At 40.3% G+C, this 18,981-nt stretch overlaps 1 protein-coding gene across 1 annotated transcript in view; it reads right to left on the bottom strand.

Moving 5' to 3' along the window:
• The window catches only part of LOC117421823 (ADAMTS-like protein 2), a 68,576-nt gene that overhangs the window by 27,706 nt on the left and 21,889 nt on the right, over positions 1-18,981 (bottom strand). The window contains exons 3-10 of the mRNA XM_034036217.3: positions 18,542-18,684; positions 17,391-17,469; positions 13,995-14,097; positions 13,041-13,186; positions 11,072-11,195; positions 5,232-5,312; positions 3,443-3,618; positions 2,945-3,296 (exon numbers count right to left, since the gene is read on the bottom strand). Of these exons, the coding sequence (XP_033892108.3) occupies positions 2,945-3,296; positions 3,443-3,618; positions 5,232-5,312; positions 11,072-11,195; positions 13,041-13,186; positions 13,995-14,097; positions 17,391-17,469; positions 18,542-18,684 (1,204 nt within the window). The remainder of the gene's footprint in view (positions 1-2,944; positions 3,297-3,442; positions 3,619-5,231; positions 5,313-11,071; positions 11,196-13,040; positions 13,187-13,994; positions 14,098-17,390; positions 17,470-18,541; positions 18,685-18,981) is intronic.

Raw genomic sequence — 18,981 nt, 5'->3', positions numbered from 1 at the left:
TATGTCTAGAAGTACTATATTAGTCACCCTGTTTTGAATGGAATGTATACCTGAACTCAAGTATAATATACAGTATAAAGCAGAACATGTGCATTTACAGCTGCCCTGTTAACTTGTTAGTCATGGTGTGCTCAGGATATATGTATCCCCTGCAGGGGATGAAATCCAGGGATACAGTGGAGGTGTGTGTAGCTGCATCTCTGTGGATGTAATGCATGGCACACTTTAGATTTATCAGTATATCTGTAAAACACATCAAATAGGGATGAAATCTGGTATTAGCATTATTAAGTATAAGTTATTATTTTCTGGTGAGACTTGGACGTGTCTGCCCGTACGTTGGGCCATCTGAATGTCACACAAAATGTAATCGAAAGTAGCACTAAATTAAAACTATTGCATTTCCTATTTTCCAATATAAATAAATCCACATAACTGTGCTACTAATTTTGATGCATTCATATGTAAAATTACATTAAAAAAATTAAGCAACCTTCAAAGGTGAGACTTTGAATACACAAAGGCCTCTTATTCATTTTCCTTGTTGGAGAAACCTATAAAACTGTATCGTATCGAGTCACACAGTGAGTAACATCCTGGATTCCATAATATGAAATAAACAAATATAGACAGTCCAGTGTCTTTAGAGATGGAAAGAGAGAACGTGTCTGGAACCCATACTTGGACCCTTTCACTCAAAGTAAATAAACACCTGTTAATGTTATTAAACTAGAAATAAACAACTTTAGGACCCTTAAGTTCAGTTTAGTTATTTATTTAGGTTATTACTCCGACAAAGGCTGTTATTGCCAAAGCACATTGGTTTGAAATAATAAAATTAACATTAAAAAGAAGAGTCTCCTGTTTGTTTTTAAGCTTTCTAAAAATGTTTGTTTCAATATTTGATGTGCTTGTCTTGGGTCATTAATTTACTCATGAAACAGGATGTTGGTGGAATGTGGCTTGGAAACTGTTCAGTAGTCAAAGGAATCTCAAGGTTTTCTGTAACTGTTTAATAATCTGTTTCGTGTCTAAGTCTCAAGGGTGTTGGTGTCATTTAAATTAGCTTTTTATTATATTTTGGACTGTATCACTGAAGCTACGTGGAATTCATCTTTAAAACGAGTTTCAAGATTCTAAAGTCCTGTTAGCTTTACCTACAGTGTTGGGAAAGTTGTGTTGGGAAAGTTCTTTTTAAAAAGTAATCCATTACAGTTACAAAATACTTAAACACAAAAACCAGTGTTATTGTATCGAACTTGCGGTAAAGTAACAACAGCTTTAGTAGCAAGTGATTTTCAAACGACATTTGTTATAAAATCAATCCATTAATGCTTTGAAATTGAGTCGATGAGGTCATTAAAGAACGCATTTCTTGTTAAAAAGCTTAAAAGTCGCGTACATTACTTCCTGTCTGAATGACTAGATAAGGGGAACTTGTTAATCAAAATGCATGTTAACAAGTTCTAGAAAATGAACAGAAGTGTAATTCACTGTTTTGGAAACTGCGAGTGTACAGGGAGATGGCTCTCTCGCCTGTGAGCAGCAGCCAAATGGAAATAAAAAATAATGGGAATATCTATTATGTGTATAATTTGTGAACTTCATTTAAAATTGTTAACACTTCACATTTAAAATGTTGATTTACGATTATCTGGCGTGTGGGTAAAAATGGGATGGCACGTATTAACAAAAAAAAAAAAAACTTACAAACTCCACTAGTCATTTACACTCATTCGAGGGGATAGTTTGCCACAGCTTACTATGTACAATTATTTTAATGTGCATTTTGCAATCATTTTTTTGGTTAAAAAGAAAAAAATACCGTAAGCCATCTATGTATCTCTACTTTTGTCTGTATTTTAGTATGTAGGATTGTAGGCTATAAATAAATACTTTTGAAGTGCCATTTGTGTTTGTAGTTGTTAGCTATATTATACATGTATAGCATGTATGTAACACTTCATTATATATTTATTAAGTTTTTAAAATTACGATAGCACTTCCCACCCAACACACAATTTGTTGAATGCATTTTCTTCTGTAGGCTGCTTTTGGCTCGCCTCCACGATAAATAAACTCAATGTGATTAGAAGTAGCTACCGAACACCTACAGTATTATAAGAACATTTTACATGCATACAGAAATGTGAAAGTGTAAATTGTACATAGTGTGGGGGGAGTCTGACAACATTACAAATACATTTAGGCAATTTAGCGATCTGTTGCCTGTAAGGAAACTGTATTGTAATATCTAGTATGCCATTTTCTATACCAAGTTTTCAAATTACCTCCTGATAAATTGTAACAGTTAATGTGAATTTCCTTTTAAATTCCCACGCAAACAAAATAAACAGTTGTAAGAAACCTTGCTCGTTAAGATATTAACATTATTTTGTAAATCAACAGAATTTCGGAAATCACATTAGCACAATGATTTAATAATGAGATAGGCATAACGACCGCTTGAAAATGCCAAAATCAACGCTACATACCGATTTGTTGATTATCATTTAAGACCTTTTGAAAATCCTGCCCAATGTAACAAGTTACAGTAACTTATTACTTAGAACTATTTACAAATAGTTAGTTCTCACGCACAGTGTAAATTTCACAGAGAAACCATTCAGTTTGGTAGAATATTCTTTAAAGATTCAGCTATCGAACCCATTCATGCCCTCCTCTTTCACCAGTTTCAAGCAAGATGATATGAAACGCACATTCATGTGTCTTGTAAGTGTTGCCTTGCACTGGTAAAGTGCTTTATGATTCCCATGTTATGCATTAGCTGTAGACTTTTTTTAAATTTAACTAAAAGTCACATAATTAGTTTCACATAAAATGTAATCTGTTACCTTTACAAGTTACTGAAAAATGTAATCTGATTACAGTAACTCGTTACATGTAATGCCTTACTCCCCAACACTGAGAGGTTTATAATTACCTGTATACCGCTGCCTTGCCTGGACCCCCGACTCACAGTCTATAGCAGCTGTCTCTTCGTAAACCTCATTGGTTTCCTGGCCTTTGCTCCCAACAGCGCCCCCTGCTGTGGACTCCTTCTCTAGCACCTGGTTTCCGTTTCCAACTGTATCCTTTGCTGCTTTAGCATACATGCTGCCATTGTGTGGATGCAGGCTGTCGGTCTCCATGGAAATGGGGCCCCTGGTCTTGCCCCCTGTGCCTCGACTCTCAGTTCCCGGGTAGAGGAGGGTCTGCAGGGCGGCAGAGCGAGGGTCTCTTAGCACGGTGTATTCGTAAGTGATGTAGGGGCTCCTGCCATTCTGATTCCACACCTGCATCCAAGGGAAAAGGGAACCCAGCATTACACAAGCATAGGTGTGGAGAAAGCTTTTATATAATACTGCCTTATAATGAACCTAGTTTATTCCCAGTGGTACTCAAGTTCAGTGACTGAATAAAAAGTACTGTAGTGATGTACCAGAACATTAATCGCCTGATCAATAGGCCCTTGCGCGACAATGTACTCGATCCCAGTCTCGTACACATCCATGGGCCTCCTGTACTTGAACGTGGTCCCGGCTGCGTGGAAGTTCTGGGGGCTGTCGACCTTGTAGTCTCCATTGAAGAAGAATCTCCCAGCCAGATCTGTGACAGCTGCAGGTGGAAGCAAACGGAATTAAACGCCATTCCAAAAATAAAGCCATTTCAAGTTCTATGGCTTGGTGGGACTGCATTAAATGTAACAGGGTAGAGGCTGGGCGTAAACCAGCGACCCCACACACCGCAAGCCAGCATCTTAATCACTATGCAAAAGAGCTAGGCTTGTCTGCATTCCTGATTATGGAGCTTTTAACATCCCCCCGTCGACAAAGGGTCAGACTTTGTAATAGCACTGCATCACACGACACATAAGTGCAAAAAGACAACCCTACAACTGTGTTTTAGTGTCTTATGCGAAAATGAGTCATAAAAATGAACACAGAGCCATACCCGGACTGATTAACTGCTGTGCTGTGTTGAGTGGTGTAGTTCTTCCTATACAGTACTGTCTGTCTGTAATTTTCAGTTGAGTTTCCTATATCTCTTTATAGGTCTGCAGTGTCGAAAGAGTTAAACTGCTTGAGGCAAAGTCATCATTGCACTGAGAGTTTCAAGATTCTAAAGTCTCTTCAGTTTGGTGTGCTTCTACCATAGAAAAAAGGTGCTACTCTGAACTTGACTGTCTGACACTGTCTGTGGGGTTCATGCTACCTGTGTGGGTGTTCCAAAGAGAAATCAGTTTCCATATATCGGTGACCAGCTCCTGGGAAGAAAAGTACATTACAAACGCTAGACAGTCAAGCACAGAGATTCACCTGTTTCAATAGAAAAATATCATATTTTATAAGGGGTGACCTTTGGTGCATGTTATTTTGAGTAATCTTGTCCTTCAGGCTTAGCAAGAGTATGTTACACTGATGGCTTCTTTTGTGAGGATGTCAAAGTTTATGGACTTCAATGGTAAAAGAAAAGTTATACCAAATATTGACCATGTGCACATAGAGGGAAGACATTACACGCTAAGGGGCACAAACGTGTGTGTGTGTGTGTGTGTGTGTGAAGGGTCAGTGAGAGTCACAGTGCTATGTATGTGTGTTTGTGTGTGTGTGTGTGTGGCAGTGAGAGTCACAGTGCTGTGTGTGTGTGTGTGTGTGAAGGGGCGGTAAGAGTCACAGTGCTATGTGTGTGTGTGTGTGACTGTGTGTGTGTGTGTGTGTGTGTGTGTGCATATGCATGTGTGTGTGTGTGTGTGTGTGTGAAGGGGTGGTGAGTCTCACAGTGCTGTGTGTGTGTGTGTGTGTGTGTGTGTGTGTGTGTGTGTGGAGGGGTGGTGAGAGTCACAGTGCTATGTGTGTGTGTGTGTGTGTGTGTGTGTGTGTGTGGAGGGGTGGTGAGAGTCACAGTGCTATGTGTGTGTGTGTGTGTGTGTGTGTGTGGAGGGGTGGTGAGAGTCACAGTGCTATGTGTGTGTGTGTGTGTGTGTGTGTGTGTGTGTGTGTATGTGGAGGGGTGGTGAGAGTCACAGTGCTATGTGTGAGTGTGAAGGGGTGGTCAGTCACTGTGCTATTAATAGAGCTGAAAGTGTGTGCTCTCCTCTCACTGTGTCTGTGGAGCTGCCACAGGAATGGGTGTGTGAGCTGCAGCCCCCCAGTGCCAGACAGAGGCCTGTCTGTGTGAAGCTCAGGGCCTTGTTTCCACTGTAAACACTGTAATCAGGAAGGACCCACCCAAAATATCAGCAGACTTCTTCCTCTCAATGATCTGGATGTCCCGGGAGCCCTCTGGGATCTCAGTTATAAAGGAGTAACCTGCGGTGTAGAAACAAGGAGTATTATACTGCCCTGCTGTGCCTGCGACCTGGACTCACAGCTCTCTTGACTGCTTTGATAAATGTTACTGATGCTGTATGAAAAGGTTAAAGTAGAAAAGAATATATATGAAACACCCAGAGCCTAACCGCTGCTCAGTACACAGACCCACAGATATCCAGTGGAGGTTCATGATACTTATAGACTAACATAGGCTCTTTAACATAAATTGCTCTCAATTGATTTGTAATAACTGCTGTTTAGTGGGCTAAAAACTGACAATTTAAATTAATTAAGCCCAATTTCGATACCATATCAGAATATTAAATCATTAATAATGATATCATGGGTGCCGCCACCAAGGGGGCCAAGGGGGCCATGCCCCCCACACTTTTACTCTGAAAGAATAAAGCTGCCTACATGTTTTTTAAATGTCCTACTTGTGTCAGTGTGGCACTGCTGTGTAGTAAATCACTTTTTCATAAACTGTAATTCATTTAAATTAGCAAATGTTTTCTCATGGTCAGAGACACAAACAAGTCTCAATATATCCGTTCATTATGGGAAAGGGAAAGAGAAGTTTGAACAGAACATTTTTAACAGGATTTTTAACGAAGAGGTCAGATTGAATTTACTCTGTCAATCTACATGACAGGAACTGAACTATACACAGCAACATTTATTTGATCAGGTAAATATACAGTGCCTTGCAAAAGTATTCAGACCCCTGACCAATTCTCTCATATTACTGAATTACAAATGGTACATTGAAATTTCGTTCTGTTTGATATTTTATTTTAAAACACTGAAACTCAAAATCAATTATTGTAAGGTGACATTGGTTTTATGTTGGGAAATATTTTTAAGAAAAATAAAAAACTGAAATATCTTGCTTGCATAAGTATTCAACCCCCACACATTAATATTTGGTAGAGCCACCTTTCGGTGCAATAACAGCTTTAAGTCTTTTGGGGTAAGTATGTACCAGCTTTGCACACAGTGTCAGAGTGATTTTGGCCCACTCAGGTTGGTTGGACGACACTTGTGGACCGCAATTTTCAAATAGTGCCACAGATTCTCAATGGGATTGAGATCAGGACTTTGGCTGGGCCACTGTAGGACATTCACCTTTTTGTTCTTGAGCCACTCCAATGTTGCTTTGGCCTTGTGCTTGGGATCATTGTCCTGCTGAAAGGTGAATTTCCTCCCAAGCTTCAGTTTTTTAGCGGACTGAAGCAGGTTCTCTTGCAGTATTTCCCTGTATTTTGCTCCATCCATTCTTCCTTCAATTTTAACAAGATGCCCAGTCCCTGCTGATGAGAAGCATCCCCACAACATGATGCTGCCACCACCATACTTCACTGTAGGGATGGTGTGTCTTGAGGCATGGACAGTGTTAGGTTTGCGCCACACATAGCGCTTTGAGTTTTGGCCAAAAAGCTCTATCTTGGTCTCATCTGACCACAAAACCTTTTCCCACATCGCAGCTGGGTCACTCTCATGCTTTCTGGCAAACTCCAGACGTGCTTTCAGATAGTACTTTTTGAGTAATGGCTTCTTTCTTGCCACCCTCCCATACAGGCCAGTGTTATGCAGAGCTCTTGATATGGTTGACTGGTGCACCATTACTCCACTCCCAGCCACTGAACTCTGTAGCTCCTTCAAAGTGATTGTTGGCCTCTCTGTGGCTTCTCTCACAAGTCTCCTTCTTGTCTGAGCGCTGAGTTTTGAGGGACGGCCTTTTCTTGGCAGTGCCTGGGTGGTGTGATGCAGCTTCCACTTCCTGATTATTGATCCAGCTGTGCTCACTGGGATATCCAAACACTTGGATATTATTTTGTACCCTTTCCCTAATCTATGCATTTGTATTACTTTATCTCTAACTTCTGTAGAATGCTCTTTGGTCTTCATTTTTCTTCAGATTCACAGCCTGACCAATGATCCTTCAACAGTGGGGTTTTTATCCAGAAAATGTGACAGCAACTTTAATGGTTCACAGGTGGAGGCCAATGGTAAGGTAATGGTGTCCTCGTTAGGGCAATTTCTTTCATCGGTGTAAACTGGGCGCTTCCACAGCACAGGGGTTGAATACTTATGCAAGCAAGATATTTCAGTTTTTTATTTTTCTTAAAAATATTTCCCAACATAAAACCAGTGTCACCTTACAATAATTGATTTTGAGTTTCAGTGTTTTAAAATAAAATATCAAACAGAATGAAATTTCAATGTACCATTTGTAATTCAGTAATATGAGAGAATTGGTCAGGGGTCTGAATACTTTTGCAAGGCACTGTATATCTTTTTAATCCTTATTGCTCTATAATTAAAATAATTGATGTCATTGTGAGAAGCGAATATTCCTTCAGATTTAAACTGCGAGAGAAAGCAGCATGAAAGGGTTTGCATGACCATGTTTGTTTTAGTGTTAAAGAAACAAGGCTGTGGTAATCTGTTTATTCAGAGTAAGAAGTGTGTGCAGTTTTGTATGAAATCTGAACTGATACCAAGTGAGTTACAGGAAAATTATTCCATCTATGGTTTATGTCATAAACTACTAAATCATTAGGTCGAGTAATTTATAAAATGTCACAGAAACCCGAGATGGAATTATTATCCTTTAACTCACTGAAGCCCATCTATTATGTTTTATTATACATGGATAATAGTATCTGTAATAAAAAAATAAAAATAAACGGGTGTTAAGGTTCAAATAGAAAGTGAATTTAATGAATAATAATAACGTAAAATAAGTAAATATTTAAAAATAAATAGTAAATATTTTCTTTTTGATAATTCAGCAACGGTGATAATGAACTGCAAAAAATAACAGATTTTTAAGGAAAAGGTGTTTCAATGGGGTATGCGTTTTTTTTTTTTCTTAGTCGCAGTCAGAGTCGAAGATTATTTGTCTTGCTCGCTTGTTTGGTGCTCCCATTAGTGGAGGATGATTGTAAATCTTCAGATTTGTTAAAAGTGCCTAAAAACCATGAATTGTGGGTGCTGTCGAGTGATTTAAAATGAGACATTTTGTTTGAAAGTGGTCTTGGGGTGCACAGGAGTCAAATATAGGTCAAAGGTCAAGTATAATCTTCTAGAGGAATATGCCATTTTGACGTCACTACTGCTGTATTATGCCCTTTTTTTCAAATGGTTCAGGATGCAAATATATCCTTCATCCAGGATGCAAATATAGCCTTTTTTTTTTTAGTTTAGCAAGTATAATCTGCAAACACGTGTAGTATCTGCTTCTGCTCCTGGCTGGAATTCGTGTTGCTGTTTGAATCGGCATTGAAATCGGTAAGTGGATTAGTTTATTTGTTTATTTGTTATTTATAATCGTCGTCTGCTAAAGGTAACCAGCCTGCACTTAAACAATTGTAATTAAGTTATCCAAACTGTGTTAAAATGTTGAGGTTGGTGCTAGTTTAGTGTAATTATACGGCTCCAGGCCTACAGGACAGTATAAATTGCCAATCAGTGTCTTAGAATGCCAGCCGTTCTAAGCGCCAGCCGTCTAAGGGCCACACGACCAAGGGCAGTCTGAGCTGTGGCAGTCTAATTGCCACACAACCAGGGGCAGTCTGAGCTGTGGAAGTCTAAGGGCCACACGACCAAGGGCAATCTGAGCTGTGGAAGTCTAAGGGCCACACGACCAAGGGCAATCTGAGCTGTGCCAGTCTAAGGGCTACACGACCAAGGGCAGTCTGAGCTGTGCCAGTCTAAGGGCTACACGACCAAGGGCAGTCTGAGCTGTGGCAGTCTAAGGGCCACACGACCAAGGGTAGTCTGAGCTGTGGCAGTCTAAGGGCCACATGACCAAGGGCAGTCTGAGCTGTGACAGTCTAAGGGCCACACGACCAAGGGTAGTCTGAGCTGTGGCAGTCAGAGAGAGGACAGGAGAAGTGAGGACCTTTCCCAAATCCCTCCCAATGGCTACTAGAGGTCTCATTCCCACTCTGACACCTAATGTCTGGATCCCCTGGACACAGCGGGCTCACTCTTTCTCCACTCCCAGAATGAACGCTGGTAAGTACCTGCTGCACATACCGATACTAACTCCTTCTCCCCCTACGCTGCCTGCTACAAATTTGAAAATCTCCTTTTTCAATTGTCGTTCTCTGACTAACAAATCTCTGCTTCTTAGCGAACTTATAACTGATACCAGTCTTGATCTTCTTTGTCTAGCTGAAACCTGGCACTCTGTAAACGACATGCACTCGCTGCATCTAGTCACCCCAAAGGGCTATTCCCTCTTTGACAAACCTTGCCTCACTGGCCGAGGCAGGGGCACTGCTGTTACTGCTAATTCTGTGCTCGCTTCCTCAGTTCTTTCTTTGCCTACCTTTTCTTCATTTGAGCATCTTGCCAAGCTCCCCACTCCCTCACCCTTGCTGTTATCTACCGTCCGCCTAAGAATTTTCAGAATTCCTCTCCCTCTTCTGTACTTCTATTGACAAAATCCAACTCCTTGGTGACTTCAAAAAAAATTGACAACATCTATTCTACGCTCTCCGGCCACAAACCCAGTCTACTACTTGACCACCTTGACTCTCCTCCGGTTGCCCCTTCTGCCCGCTCCTCTTTCTCTCCTCTCTCCATTGCTGATGTCTTTGGCTTACTGTTGAAATCAACTGTTGCCACGTGCCCCCTGGACCCCTGGCCGGCTAACCTTGTCCATCTTTGTCCTCCTGACCTTGCTCCTTCCATTAGGCACACTCTCAACCTGTCCCTGGACTCAGGCTCGGTTCCTGCTGCCCTCAAGCTGACCCAAGTTATGCCGGTACTCAAAAAACCCTCCCTCGACCTGGCTGACTTATATATATATATATATATATATATATATATATATATATATATATATAAACTTACATTTCCCCTTCTTTTTTTTGGCTTAGCAGTGTTTTTGAATGTAAATTGCAGTACTTATTTTAAAATTATGAGCCTCGGGGTAAAGTCAGATGCTTTACACTGACCTCTTTAATCAATGTTACTAGAAGTAAAAGCTTGTGTTTTGCAGCTTTATCCACAGATCTTTTTTTTGTATTTGACGGCCCCTGAGGAGGTCCCGAGACCCGTTCCAGCAGCAAGGCCAATACAGTACTCCCTGTGTGCCCCCAGCCGAAGAGGGCAGCTGGTATGACACCCTACACTCCAAGCAGCACTCCTTCTGATAGGAGAGCCACCAGGAATCATAGAAAAAAAAAGTCTTCATCTTTGTTATAACAAAAAGTTCTGTTTACACGCCTTATATTCAGGTGGTCCAGCACTTCCATTTCACCTTTAGAGTCGAATCAGATCCACCATTCAATGCTTTTTTTCTGTAAGCTGCTTTGACCCCAAAGAAACTTCTGAGTTAAAATGACCTAGGAAGTGAAACGGTAACAGACTACCTGTACGCAAACCATGCAAATTGAGAACTTCCTGTTTAGTTTGGTACCAGATTATATTTTTCAACATAAAAATACTTTTTGTTGTTTTTTTTACAGGTGCATCTTTCAAAACTGAGAGCTACATGGTGAATGAAAGTGCAGGACATGTAAGATTTATGAAATTATTTCAAATTAAACTTATCTTATCTTTGAAACATGCAACACAACTCTAAGTGCAGAGAAGTGAAGAAAATGTATTCAAATTGAAAAAGCTACTACTAAAAGGAAGGGAAATGAAATATTAAACCTTGAAGATGACCCAAGTGAAAAAAGAAAAATTGAGTATTTTTTTTATTAAGAAAGAAAGAAAAAATGAATCCTGTTCCTCACCCAGTTGTGACGTTCCTTTCCTGAAGTTCCCTGTGACCCTTATGCAGCTGCTCCCGTTCCCCTGACACACGCCACACTTGTCCAGTGTGTGGGTGGAGAACAGCACTCCATCACATCCAATGGGCTGCAACAATACAGGAGAGAGTAAGGGGTTTCAGATCAATTTCCTTTGCACAATTACATAGGTCCCACGGTATCCCATAGTCTCAAGACAATTGTTCTTTTGTAAGCCTCCTGAGCTTATAGAACTTCATACTGCCAATGCAATGCAATATCTTGAAGGCTGTCCTCAGATGCATATCATATTTCTTCTATGTGGTTTGAATGACATTGACTACATCCAAAACCACTTCCATATGAAGCTGTCTTTCCAGGTTATTATCTACAGCCATTAGAGAGTACAAGGCTTGAGTACAACCCTATTCTGACATTTTTAACAAGTGTTATCTTCAAAATATGATTTTGCTAGTGTTACCTTGTTGCATCAACTGTGCAGATCCTTACAAATCACGTTAACAAAGCAGGTGCTTTTGGCATTTTGGCAATATTAGCGTGGGCATTCTCCATGTCCAATTCATGATACCCAAATCTCTCCGAATTTATCTTTATACTATTTGCCTTTGAAACAATTAAATTATATTTAAGTGAAAACAAATAGGTCAATACTTGAACAAAGTATATCAATTAGTTATAATTTTTTATTATTATTTAGAGTGCCCAATTAGAATACCTAATTACGTTCCCCTCACCACAGCAATTCCCCACAACAATTCAGGAGAACTGAAGTTCAGTGGGCATCCTTCAATCCCAGAACCGAGCCAATTGCCTCTTTACACCCAGGAATTTGTGTGGATGTCGGTGGCCAGCCCTGCTGGTGTCCTCTTGAACTCACCAGGCGACTGGCCAGAAAGGTCTGCTGTACCGCAATAAAGAGAAACAGTCCCTGCCTGTTTTGTATCCCTAACCCACAGGAGCACCAGAGCCAATGCGACACTCCCTCTGAAATCCCCAACGAGTGCCAGTGACTTCGCACAGCCAGGACAAGAGCCTGCACCGGACTGTATAACTTACCCTCTACATAGCGCGGTCATGTTCTTACAAGGTATGCCACACAGGGACACCTGCTTAATCTTACCACCAGTGGTGGCTGGTGGTCAAAAAAGATGGGGGAGGCAGAAAAAAGGCAGAGGGCTTGGGGTCCCCACTGACCGTGTCAGTGTTCTGTATGTGTATTGACAATCCTTATTATTTTGGGACTGAACCCTGTGGGTTATACTGAGCAGTACACATCGCTGTGTATTGCCAGTTATTATTGTTTACAGTTGTCAAGTGACTTTGGATTATAAATAAATCATCATTGCACCGTGAACGTTGTTGTTTGTCATTACTTGAGCACCGCATCACCTCTACACCTGCACACTGCAATACAGTGGGCCCAAAGTTTTAATGCGTTGCTAAAAAATGCATGATTTTATGAGGTAAACAGTTGAATGTTCATGTCAGTTCTTTTGACTGTTGTTGGATTCTTTAACTTCAGGAAAGAAAAGTTTCATTATACTTTATTTCATTTATCAAACCAGATTCTTGGCCTCAACTTTACCTGAATAGTTCACATTACAAAACAACAGCACAGACTGAACTTTACACACACTCCCTAATGGTCCCCTAAGGAAAAGGCGTGCTTGGGGGAAATGTGGGGAAGCTTAAATTGACACTCAGAAACACTTTACAATAATGGCCGCAAAGTCAATAAAGTTTCATAGGATTGCATTGGAGTGACGTCTGAATATCATGTTTTGTTATTATATTGTAATGATTTTATGTTGTCCTGAAGATGGCCACAAATGCATAATGAATTCAAGAGGGAGACCACAAGCTTAGAAGAACATCCACTGGAATTTGCAGACATTATTTTAAAGCGTATCCCAAATTTCTTAGAAAAAGTGAAAATTGGTGACTGTTCACCAACCTCACACCTGCCGTTGACGCAGACCCCTCTGTAGTCGCTGTACTTGCAGGACGTCCCGTCCCGTGCTGGCACCATCAGCTGTCTCTGCCCGTCCGCTGTAGTGCAATGCAGATCACATGGCTTGCTGGAGATGTGGACGTAGTCATCTGCAAAGGCACAGGGCAGGATAGTATGAAGCATAGTCAAATACAATAACAGCATCCATACATAACAGCAGCAGGACAAGGGCTCCAAATAGTATGTACTGTATGGCCATCTGTACAAAGATAGGATATTTATGAAAGGCACTGGGGTCTATGTTAAAGTAATTGTAGCCAATAGAATAATTCCATAAATCCATTCCGCACTTGCATTAGTTACTACATAGCTCTCATATGTGTAGTTGCTAAAGAAACACATGTTATAACAAAAATGTATTTTCATTTGAAAAGACACCTGGCACTACATTAGTTTGCCTTGCCTTTCAGGAAGCCTGTTACTGCCTTATCTCCTTGGACATTTCAGCCCAGCTGTGTCTTCTGGGTCAGCAAGTTACTGGCTGAAAGTATGTCAGTCAACAGGGGAAGCAGCTTATTGGTTACTGACAGGAATGAATCCAGTTAAGGGGTGGGGACCATGTCACTTTCCAAGTGAAATGACCCAGGAAGTGCAAGACAGGCTAACAGCTTGCAAAAGGAGATTTCTTTAATCTTGTGTAGTCCCAGATATCATGTTTTAAAATGAAAATACGTGTTTGTTAAAACATGTGTTCCTTTCAAAACTGCACGTTTGAGATATATATAATGAGAAACTGTATGGAACTACTTTGTATAAGATATTGTGGTCACGCAATAAAAGTGGGAAAAGGTCTGTGGCAAACAGCAACAAGTCACAGTGTGGTGGTATAAAGATTTGCCACTGTTTAGATCCTTCGTTTGACGAGTGAGTCTTTATGGATTCAATGTACTGAATTACCTGGATACAATGGTTTCCACTGATAGTTCCTGCCATTGTACACTTGGGAGTTGAAAGATGAACACTGCTCCTCTCTGAAACTCCGTCCTGAAGGAGGGCATTCCTGTAAAGCATGACAGACCTGAGTGCCCTGACAGAGAGGCAATATGTCGTACTGTCAGCCCGCTAAGCTAGCTGTCCAGGGATTGTCTGTTTTTTCCTGTGTACAGATAAGACTCTTACTAGTATGCAGATAGTCTGTGATATGGTATGTTATTAATTTTACCCAATCCTTTGCTCACTAAATAACACAGTTTTATTGAGTAAGAAGCCTCGTAAGTGAACTGCTACCCCAACATAATATCCATTTGCAGCACAATTGTCTTGGACATTTTGTTCTTCATTTTACCCTCAAAAAAGTGTTTCTGCAATGACTGCCAACTGATCTGAGAATGCTTCAACAAGCCTGCCCACTTTATCAGGAACTGTACCTAATAAGGTGATGGAAGGTGTGTTTAGGGATGTTAATCCTTCTGTTATTAATATTTCAGACTTGACAAACCTGTGACTACTTTCCTTTAATTGTCATTGCTGACAGACTGTTGACTGATGCCTTGGAGCAGCCTACTGTGGCACCTCTTTTGAATGATGTTAAATCTTTGCCTGTCCCTATTTCTGGTAGACTGTTTGCAGTTGTGCTACTCACACAGTATTATTATTATTATTTGTTTATTTAGCAGACGCCTTTATCCAAGGCGACTTACAGAGACTAGGGTGTGTGAACTATGCATCAGCTACAGAGTCACTTACAACAACGTCTCCCCCGAAAGACGGAGCACAAGGAGGTTAAGTGACTTGCTCAGGGTCACACAATGAGTCAGTGGCTGAGGTGGGATTTGAACCGGGGACCTCCTGGTTACAAGGTATGATAGGGCTGCAGGGATCACATGTCACATCACATGATCATCCTATTTTGCATCTCTAATTCAGGGAAAGATTCTAAATCCTAATAAATGGATAGTGTAGTATTATATAGTTCTGTGGTTATTAGGGTGTCCTCTTTATAAAACTATAGGGCCTCACTTCCAATAGTACAATACAGTTATTCTTGGCAGAAAAAAACAGGCAAGTGTTAAACTGTGTATTGTTCAAGAGCACTATTGTAAATTCACAAGCTTCAAAATCTGCTTCCATAGAAGATGATAAAACAAAAACTAGCAACCAAAATAGCGGAGCCCTCTACAGATGTGTTTCTCCATCATTTTAGCAGAACTCTTTTCTGAGGGGTTCATTCCTGTGTACTTTCAGAAATAATTAATGCAGCTCTCAGAAGCCAAGAGTAAACAAATAGAAATATCAAAATGATGCTTTGGCACATGAGAGAAATGGCAGCTCTTATTACTCACTGGAAAGGCAGTAATGTGCAGGCCTCACTCCCATTTCCACACCCTCGTCACAAGACAATAATAATCGCTGTGTGTTTCTTTGTTTATTACACACTGCTTCAACGTTTTGTTTTTAGCAATGTGTCGTGTAGAGGTTCCTCATCATTGGTATAAGGGGCTTTCAGATCACTCAGATTCACGTAGAATGGGGCAGCAAAAGGGCTAATTGATGGAACAAAATGTAATTATCTTCTGGGCAGAATAAAGTGGAGGTTGACTGCACATCTTGCCCATGCTGTGATAAAATAATGATATGAATTATGTAACTTTACTGCAGGTGCATTTGCACTTGCTGAGTCATTTTGCTACCCCTTCCTTTTGGAACATTTACACTCACTTAAACAGCAGGAACACGTTCCTTTTCTGTCCCTGAAGATACAATACAGCCATATGAGCACTTTGTCGCATTATGGCTGTCAGCCACTGATCGAACTTGTCAGCACAGAGCAGCGGACGAGGCTGGAATAAGATGTGAAGCTAAAAGCAACCCTGGAACGTTACCAGCTTAAGGCAGATTTATTCTTTTAAATGTTTTTGAAAGAAAACTGTGTGGGTCTTACACTAGATGGATTAAACATTTGTGTTACCATAGCGACATAATCTTCAGAAACTATTGATTTTACGTCATTAATAAAATGAATTAAATATACTAGCAACACTTGTATTTGGCATGTTTCATTAACTGAATGTCCTTGTGACAGAGATCGAATGATTCTTGGTGTTATACTTACCTTTCCCCTTAGAACCAATGTTACAGTACCATGCAACAGAATACAGCTGTAGACAGGCATCAACTGCAGGGGTGCAAATGTGGCACTATGGCGCAAGTTTCTAGCACCAGGGTACCTCATATAGCACCATTATTATTATTCCTTAGCAACCATAGATGATGATAACTTCTCATTGGGTCTGGACTACTCATCCCTCCACACTCACCCACATACACAGGAAAGAAAGTTTGTGTCATGTGGGAAGTTTAACTGCAAAAACTGGTCACAAACATGTCTTCACAGCACATTTTTACCCAATTTTAACCCTAAAAACAAACTGAAGAGCAAGGGTTGGGGGGCTTGATTAGGGCGGAGTTTGATAATTAGCACCAGTAGGCTCTCTGGTCCTAAACTTTCAAAACAGTTTAGCACCAATTTTCAAAAGAATTTGCACCTCTGAACTGGTTAATTGTAGATAAAAAAATGATTGGCAACACAAAAATAATGGCTGCAAATTCATAATGAATTCTGACTGAATACCACCTGAATAACATCTGAACATCTTCTGCACTTCTCTGAGTTCTGAAGTCATTCATTTTGAATTCAGGCCCGTTAATTCATGTGGATTTAATGACCTGTATTCATTCCATGTTTGTAACAAAGTATGCTAATCACACGTATAAAGCATGCTTGCATGCATAAATGAACACTTCTCACAATCCCCACGTGGGTGAGTAATGCATGCCTGATCGTTATTCTAAAGTGTTACCAAACAATTACATAAATCTTACCTATTTTGCACTTCAATGTGCTAGGTCTCAGATATTCTGTTTTTAAAGAAACACATGCTGAAGCAAACGTATTTTCATTTTAAAACATATCTATTTCTACTTTCATTTAAAGAAAGTTCTATTTTTGTATGCCTTTTCTGGGTCAAAGCGTGTTACTAAACGCATGACAGTCACCAGGGGAAGCAGCTGATTGGTTGTTAAGAGGAAAGAAGTCATTGAAGGGGTGGGGACAGTTGTGCACCCTCCAGGTGAAATGACCATGTGTTTTAAAATAAAAATACATGTCTACAATAGTATGTCTGTCTTTTAAACCTGGACAATTAGAAATATAAATGGAAGTGCACAGGAGATAAAGGAGGAACAGATATGAATAAAAAGGCAAATCTGAAAAATGCCTTGTGGGGACCCATCCATTAAATGAAAACATTCTGCCCAACTGGTAGCCAGTGGTTTGCTGTGTGTAGTCCTCACCTGTATGTCACAGAGGTGATATCTCTTAGATGTGCCGGTGCAGGTCATATTGTCCTTTCCAACAGCCGTCTTCCTCCTGCTAAATGAGTATCACAGCCAGTATCACAGCCAGTTGAAGCCTGTTCTGTTTTCCACATCCTAAACTTTGTTTGGAATCTATATATGTAAGCACTTCTGTTCAAACCAGAACATGAATAGCATCAGCTGATATATATATATATATATATATATATATATATATATATATATATATATATATATATATATATATATATATATATTTTGGATTAACATATTTAATTACAGTATATGGATTTATAGCAATATATCTTCAAATGGTACCAGTAAAACCACTAGAATGGTGATATGAGTGGCTGGCTTTTTATGATGTTGGCAATCATTCTGAGTGGTTCTGGCTTCAGCTCTGCTAGCCCCATCTACTCTGTATATTATCTCTTTTCCACTGTACAGCCGAGCCACAGTGGGATGTGCAGAACCAGCCCAGCGCAGCTTAGGAGGAGCCTGGTTGTGTTTCCACTGCAAAGTTCGGGCCGTGCAGCTGACCTAACATGCAATGAACGTGTCAAGTCACATGTAGATGATGCGGTATTAAGAGCGGCTGTATTTGAGTTGAGAATGGCAGATCCAAAGGTTATGGTTGTGTTTTTCTTTGTTTTTGTTCTTAGTATATTACTGAATACAACTGAAATGCGTGCCATGTTGTTTATCTTCCGACTGATGCAAAGTAATGACAAATATCATTAACCCTGCCCCTGGCCCTGATCGGCTCAGATTTGCCATTGGAAAATGGCTGTCTATGTCTATGTAGAGTAGGTTGGTGTGGCAGAGTTGAAAGGTCATATTGTCACATGATTTTAATCGAATTAGGAATCAGCCCTGGCACTTAGGATTCCCCAGACAAGCTCAAAGCAAGCTCAAAACTCAGTAAAGATTTAAAGAAAAATAATAACTCTATGTTGGAACCAGGATGACTGCAAACATCATCAAATAGTGTAAATAGTAAATTATTAAACGACTATGCAATTGCAATGAAGATGTTTACAAACCAATTGACTACATTGTGCTCAGCTATTAGCACGTCAAAGAGAACTCTGCCCATTTTAACAGCCTCTGAAAGTGAAGGCTCATACCTTTGTTTGAGGCAGTGCCGCTCTTGGAACTTGACCCCACCTCCACAGGTGCGAGTGCAGGCTGTCCACTTGGCCCACTCCCCCCACCAGTACGCTGTTACATCAGAGTCTTCTTCCAGGCTGTTTGAGGACTGGCCATCTTCCTGAAATAGAACATCTATTTTCACTAACTGCCATTCCTTTCAAGTGATTATACCTAACAAAATCCTTTCAGAAATCCCACCTGCTTTGCATGTCCATTAGCTACATACTGCAGGCCTCAGTTTTAAGAGGCAAATGTCATTGCAAACATGTATTTTTATTGAAAACATGCTGTCTGGCACTACAATAGGTTAAATAAAGCTTCTATGACTTATTCACAAGATTATCTGTTACATTTCCTGGGTTATTTCACCTCAGCTGTATTTTCCTGGTCATGTTACTGGTGGAAAGCATGTCTG

This window comes from Acipenser ruthenus, chromosome 15, assembly GCF_902713425.1.
Source record: "Acipenser ruthenus chromosome 15, fAciRut3.2 maternal haplotype, whole genome shotgun sequence".
NCBI classification, from domain to species: Eukaryota; Metazoa; Chordata; class Actinopteri; order Acipenseriformes; family Acipenseridae; genus Acipenser; species Acipenser ruthenus.
This window is presented reverse-complemented; position numbering and strand designations above follow the sequence as displayed.